At 33.4% G+C, this 7,325-nt stretch overlaps 1 protein-coding gene across 2 annotated transcripts in view; it reads right to left on the reverse strand.

Moving 5' to 3' along the window:
• Positions 1–6,549: 6,549 nt before the first annotated feature.
• LOC115214987 (hippocampus abundant transcript 1 protein) overlaps positions 6,550–7,325 on the reverse strand; it is a 98,687-nt gene continuing 97,911 nt past the window's right edge. For both annotated transcript variants that reach the window (XM_029784087.2, XM_029784088.2), the window contains one exon: positions 6,550–7,062. In XM_029784087.2, the coding sequence (XP_029639947.1) occupies positions 7,001–7,062 (62 nt within the window). In that variant the 3' untranslated portion in view covers positions 6,550–7,000. The remainder of the gene's footprint in view (positions 7,063–7,325) is intronic.

Below are 7,325 nucleotides of genomic sequence, written 5' to 3' on the forward strand. Positions count from 1 at the left end.
TTATATGGTTATCTTCCCAGCTATTGCGGAACGTATTTTCCAGCTGAGTGGACTGGAGCAACGTGAAATGATGTGTTTTGTTCAAGAACATAACGCACCGCCCAGTTCAGGAATCGTAACTACGATCTTACGATTATGAGCGCAGTACCATAGCCACTTGGCTACGCAACTTTACAAAATCTAAATGCAGATGAGCCCCTCCCCAGCTATGATGTAGAGGCTCCCGCGTGGGCTCCCCGCGTTCGAATTAATTAGAATATATGTGAAAGCATGTGATCGTTTTCATCAACTTATAATGCAGAAAGAGCAACGAACTGGTGGGTGACAAACCTAAAGAGTATGTCTTCAATATGCAAGTGTCATAACGTTGCATGACCCCTATTTTTTCAAGATCACTACTTGCAGTGAGACTACAGAGCATAACGAAGAGAGACCGTTGATACATACGAGAGGGTGCTAAAAAGTTCCTGGCTTTGCTTAAAAGAAAATACAGGTGGATCAGTTAATCATGGTTTTACTCGGCATATTGCCCTTTCAGATTCACACACTTATTGCAGCGGTCCTTCAGTTTTTCTAAGCCCTGTAAAATAACTCGGAAGGTTGGGTCTCCAGCCAGGCCTTTCACAACACTCTTAAAGCCAGAAAATTTTCGTCACCCCATTGTAGAATTAAATGTAAATGCTAAATTCAGGTTATTATTTTAAAGCTAGTTAAGGCGATGAGAAGACAGAACTGTTGGATCGTTGGGATAAATGCTTTGCGATATTTCTATCGACTATTTAGATTCTGAGTTTAAACTCCGCTGAGTGGACTTTCGGGAAGAATTGGAATTGGCGGTATCGACTAATCGATTACCTTCAAAATTACCGGTTAGTCTTGTACCTAAATTAGAAAATATTTTAAAGTTAGTTTAAGAATAACGACAGAACATGGAGTGACTCAATATTGAAACTAGAGACAAATTTATTGTAAAGTTTGTGCTGGCTCAGAATTCAAAATTCCAAGTCACGTAGAGTGCCAGTTGTAGGATGAGAGAGAGAGGGGGAGAGGGGAGAGAGAGAGAGAGAGAGAGAGGGGGGAGAGAGAGAGAGAGAGAGAGAGAGAGAGCAATAAGTGCTTTAAAGAAAAGTTAGATAAATAGGTAGATGAAAGATTGGCAATATGGAGAGAGAATGAAAGGGAGAAATTGTCAACGATCAGTAAGCAGGAACGCTGGCGAGACAGGAAATCAGGCGAGCAGACAAGGAAATGTAGAGAAAGATGAAGAAAGAATGAGAAAACTTCTCAATCACGTAAATGTTATTGGTAGAAACACACGACATGGAACTGAGCTAATATTGGATTCAAATTTTGGTACAAAGCCCACAACTTCGGGGGAGGGGTAAGTTGATTCCAATGACCCCAGTGCGAAACTGATACTTATTTTATCGACCTCGAAACGATGAAATACAAAGTCGACCTCGGCGGAATTTGAACTCAGAACGTAAAGACGGGTGAAATGCCGCTAAGCATTTTGCCCGTCGTGCTGACGACTCTGCCAGCTCACCGCCTTAAACTGAGTTAATATTGGAGAAAGATACCTGGGTGTGGTGTCGCGAAATTCTTCTAAGTAGATAGAGACTGCTTGGAAAAGAAAGCAACTTGAAATATGAAACAAAACAAAATATTATGACAGAAGAATAGAGACGAAGTTTTTTGGACTAAGAGTTGATTGCAAATTTTTTTTCTTTTTTTTTTATTATTATTATTATAATTCAGAACAAAGAAATTGGTTAAACAGTTAAGTTTTAACATCATAAATAAAATGTTACATACGCACTCACACACATCTCCCATACATATCCACACATGCTACACGAGGAGGATACATGGGCTCTGCCCCTCCTCCTCCTCCTCCTTTAAGTCAAGTAAACAGAAAATAAAAAAAAACATTATAATAATAATAATAATAATAATAAAGGAGCTCGCATTCAGTTGCAGTTTTATATGTTTTATATATGCATTCACGTGCACGTGTGTATTATATACATACATGAGTATATATAACATACCTTCAAACTCGTACAAAATGCATATACACGAGATGTATGTGTATATGTAGAGTACATGTGTGTGTATATATATATATATATACATATATACACACACACGGAAACATATCCAAATACATATACGCAAACTATATACATACACACACAAGCATGCATATTCAGAAATGCATGCGTGTGTATGCAAACATAGCATATATATTGTGTATAATTCACATTACATACACACACACACACATATACATGTATGTATATATATTCATACACACAGAGCATATAAAACAAAGCAGTTATTTAATATATACACATCGGCCACAGTGACAAACCTAAAACATGGAATGATTCTCTTATCATGTCACTGTAGCATCTATTAATTACTCATCTTTAAATGTTTTTTCCCAATTATGTAACAAATTAACTGTTTTAATTATTACTTAGATTGAATGACAAACAGCAACTTCTGAATGCTTCAGCTCCTTGACAAACTATTAACATGTAAGAAATTAAACAAATGACAACAGAGTAAGAAATTATCATGAACATCATTAACTTACAGTTCTTTCTGCTATTAGATGCAGTGCACTCCTAGTTGAATGCTTGTGTGTCACCCTATAGCTTCACAGGAGCTTAAAACACAAGCATTCAACTATGAGCGCATCGTATCTTATAACAGAAACAGCTGTTAAGTAATGAAACACATGATATAATTTCTTATTTCAATCATTTTCATTTCTTATGACCGTTCTGAACTCAACTGAGGCTTCATTCTGAAGCAAGAAACATATCGAGTTTGAAGACCAGGTTATTAGTATCATTATGCCGCAACGATATAATATATACATATATATATATGTATGTGTATATAAAGATGTAAATTGCAAACGACGATAATGAGTGATCAACACCGCATTGGTGGATAAAATTTCTTTATTTGTGTATTAAGGTTACCAATGGTTTCATATTAAGAAAATTATCCTAACAATTTTCCAAGTCAATCACACAGAGAAATAGTGTTCGTCTCCAATTTTCCACCAATGTGGTATATATATATATATATATATATATATATATATATATCAATGGAGGTTTACAGTTGATTCATGGTTTATATCATTTTAATTTTTCTTTTTTTAATTGATAAATTTCCCCATCATTGATTGGACTAATTTTGATATTTCTTTGTCTTAATATACTGTGCTGTCCTTATATTCCTTTTGAGATCTTAGTCTACAATATTAATTTCTCAGTCTCACTTTCTCTCCTACACAAATTATAAACACATGCATGCCCATGCATATATATATATATAATATATATATATATACATACATACATATATGTATGCAAGTATTACACTGGTGTGAATGCAAGTTAAGCGAATGAATGTACTCAATACAGTGAAATACTGTGGAATAATTTTTATTTATCATGAGTCACATGAGAGCCAGGAATGTGAAACTCTTGAGTAGCAACTCACACAGACTCACCCACACATACATATATATATATATACACACACACGAGTAGAAGACACCCACCATACATGCATATATATATATATATATATACATATGTCCTCTCTTCTAACAACTTTCTTTCTAGTGACAAAGCATTCAAAGTTTACAAAGTCAGGCATGCACACACTTTGTCCCTTGATCTTACACACACACACACACACACACACACACACACAGCACAATATCTTCTTCTCTTGCAACTGTCTTTTGTAGACTTCACAAGCAAACATAAAATATAAGAATTTAAAGCAAAAAAAAAAGGAAAAGGAAAAAAAATTTAAATCATTTTACATTGTTTTCTTTTTTGTCTTTTCATTATTATTTTGTTTTTGTCACATTACACACACACGCACACACACACACACATATATATATATATATATATAGATATATATACATATATATATATATATAATATATATATATATATGTATGTATGAACATGGTGTGTGTCAGTTTGAAATTCCTTTGGTAGGAACCTCGAACCAGAGACAACAAGATGAGTCTAATACTTTGGGAAATCAGCAAAGAGATAAATTAGAGGACAAACGCATGGAACACAACAGCGTAAACAGAACAAATCGTCTAAGAGAAAAGACAAACAATAAATCTTTGTTTTGTCACTTTCGGGTGTTTTGTTTTTGTTCTTTGTTTTTTGGGGGTTTTTATTTTTACCTTTTGCTGTTGTTTTCTTTGCTTTGAAAATATTGTCTTTTGAAAAAAAAATCTTCGAAAGAACAGAATATGAGGATGAGAGATGGAGATTTTTGGAAGTGTGAGAGAGTGTGTGTGTGTGTGTGTGTGAAAGAGAGAACAATGAATAGGCAGCAAGAAAAAAAAAAGAGTTAGAAAAAAGGTAATTCCAAAATACTTGCACAGCAGCAAAACAACATAGATGGAGGGGGGGGTGAGAAAGAAGAGGAGGAGAAGAGGTGGCAAGAAGGTGAGGGAGATGGGGTGGGGTGGGGAAAGGACTGTAAGAACCCAAGGTAAGATTCATTGCAATGGTAGAGGTGGCGCTGCTGCTGTTGGCAATGATGATGATGATGATGATGATGACCATTCTGCTGTTATTGGTAACAGCAAAAGGGGGTCAGCATATATGAATGCAATGAGGTCTTACGGAGGGAGAGAGATCTCAGAATATTCAAAGATGAAGGAGGGCAAAAGAAATGTATGTGTGTGTGTGTGTCTGTGTGTATAAACACATGTATACATGAACATATATATATACCTATACACAAACAAACATGTATATATATATATATATATATTATATATATATATATATATATACAAATATATATATATATACATATATATAGAGATATAGATAGATACATACATATATACCTACACACATATAAATATATATATACATACATATATACATACACACCACACACATATACCTATACACAGATATATATATATATATATATATATATATATATATACCTATACACACACACATACATATATATGTGCATATATATAGAATTGTTAACCAATTTGAGAGATAATACAGTATCTACCAAGATAACTTATCCATTTTATACTCTATTATATATATATACATGCGTGTATGTATGTATGTATGTATACATATATATGCATAATACATATATGTATTTATAAATCTTTGTGTGTCTGTGTGTGTGTGTGTGTGTGTGTGTGTGTAAAGCAAAGAACAAATAAACAAAGTTCAATCATTGAGAAACAGTCAATCACATTATTCTTTTAACATTTGGTCCACCTCTACATAAAAATCTGATTTCTGAAAAATGTTGGAAATCAATTTAAATCTGTTATGTTAATCATGAGGATAATCCTACCACCACCACCAACACCACCACCACCACCATCATCATCATCATCACACACACACCACCTGAAGATCCTAAACAGGGGAGGAAAAAATGCAAGCCACAGTGGAAGAGTGGTAGCAGTGACAAAAGTTGTAGTATGAGTGATAAAGTAAAAGCCAGAAGCCATATGCCAGTTTGAAAATATGTGAAAAGTTGGTCATTTAAAAAAAAATTTGTAATATGCTGTACTCAGACAAACTAACAAAAAAAAATGAGAGAAATAAACAAAAAAAAACAGGAAAGGAATAATGATTAAATAAATAAACTAAGCAGACATAGTTGGTTCTACACTTAATATTACACTACACTATAACGTCCAAAGGAGAACATGGCCATCCAATTCGAAGAGGGTTAGACTTGGATTTTCAAATGGGGAGGAGGAGGTAAAAAAAATAACAGAAAAAGGAAAATAACAAAAAAGAAAATCCCTCTTCATGGAAAGACTTGTTTGCATCTTCAGGCATTAATGGGGAAATAATTAATTACTAACAACAACCATAAGTATACACACACACACACGTATATGTATGTGTGTGTATATATTATATATATATATATATATACACACCATATATACACACATACACACAAACATATGCACACTCTATATATTCACACACACACATTTATATATGTAAAGTACATTATGTAAATATACATACATACATATATATATATATATATATATATACATACACACACAACCATATGTAAATGTGTGTGTGTATATACACACACCCCAGAAACATTCAGTTCTATACACACTGTGACATCCGGAAAATAAGCCTGTAACATAACTAACCAACAAACATAACTAACATTCTTCAGGGATTTTAAACTTTCAACAGAACAACTTGAAATGCTAATCGTAGCCAGTAACCTTTCCAGTTTTCTCTCAAAAGTCTTCAATCAAATAAGTTTGTCTGCCAAATTCAAATAAAACAAATCAACCAGAAGTCCATATACATTTTCTTTTCTTTTCCTTTTTTTTTTTTTCTAGATTTCAATGAGAAAGAAAGCACAAATATTCATGATTCTGTGCGGGATATGGGGGGGAGAAGGAAAATATATATATGTATAAATATAAAATATAAAAACACAGAAATTAACCTCTGATGTTTTTTTTTGTTTGGATTTTTTTGTTTTTTGGGGGTTTTCTGTTAGTTTCTTTTTCCATTCCATGTTATTTCGTCTGTCCTTTCTTTTATCTCCCCCATTTCCTTCCAATTTTAATCTCAAATTTTTCTTTTTCACATATCACAATCAATCTTTTTGAATGCGTCTTAAAATAACCAAGCTGTTCACTTGTCAAGGGAATTAATTATGGATAATAACAAAAAGAAAGCCAATATTGCTTTCAGTGTTATCTCCCTTGGACTTTGTATACAATTACAATAACATCCTTTTATTTTATTTTTTACCCGAGTAATAATAAAGTGATTGATTGATTGATCAATCAACAGGTCGAATTACTCGGATAACAAACAGCCAATTTATTATTGCAAGCGTCCTTTTTCTTTTACTTCTAAAACATTGAAGGTTGGTGTCCACAAAAGTTCTTCCATTCCTACGTCTGAATTTCTATATCACTATCAACCATCAAAGGTTCTTTTTCGTACTTTTTACTACCTGTAAAATACAACAGAAAAGACATTATTATTAATGTTATTAGATCTTCATTAATCATAAGGTGAGGGAGGGGGAATATACAATAAACCGTTAAAGCATGAGGGTTACAAAAGATACAGGTTTCGACAGGACGAAATTATGTCAAAACAAGATCACTAATAACATTATCTTTTACTTGTTTCGATTATTAGCCTGCAGCCATGCTGGAGCACCGCATTGTATGACAGTGATGCTTGCTTGTAATTATCACATGATGTCATGAC

This window comes from Octopus sinensis, linkage group LG8, assembly GCF_006345805.1.
Source record: "Octopus sinensis linkage group LG8, ASM634580v1, whole genome shotgun sequence".
NCBI lineage: Eukaryota > Metazoa > Mollusca > Cephalopoda > Octopoda > Octopodidae > Octopus > Octopus sinensis.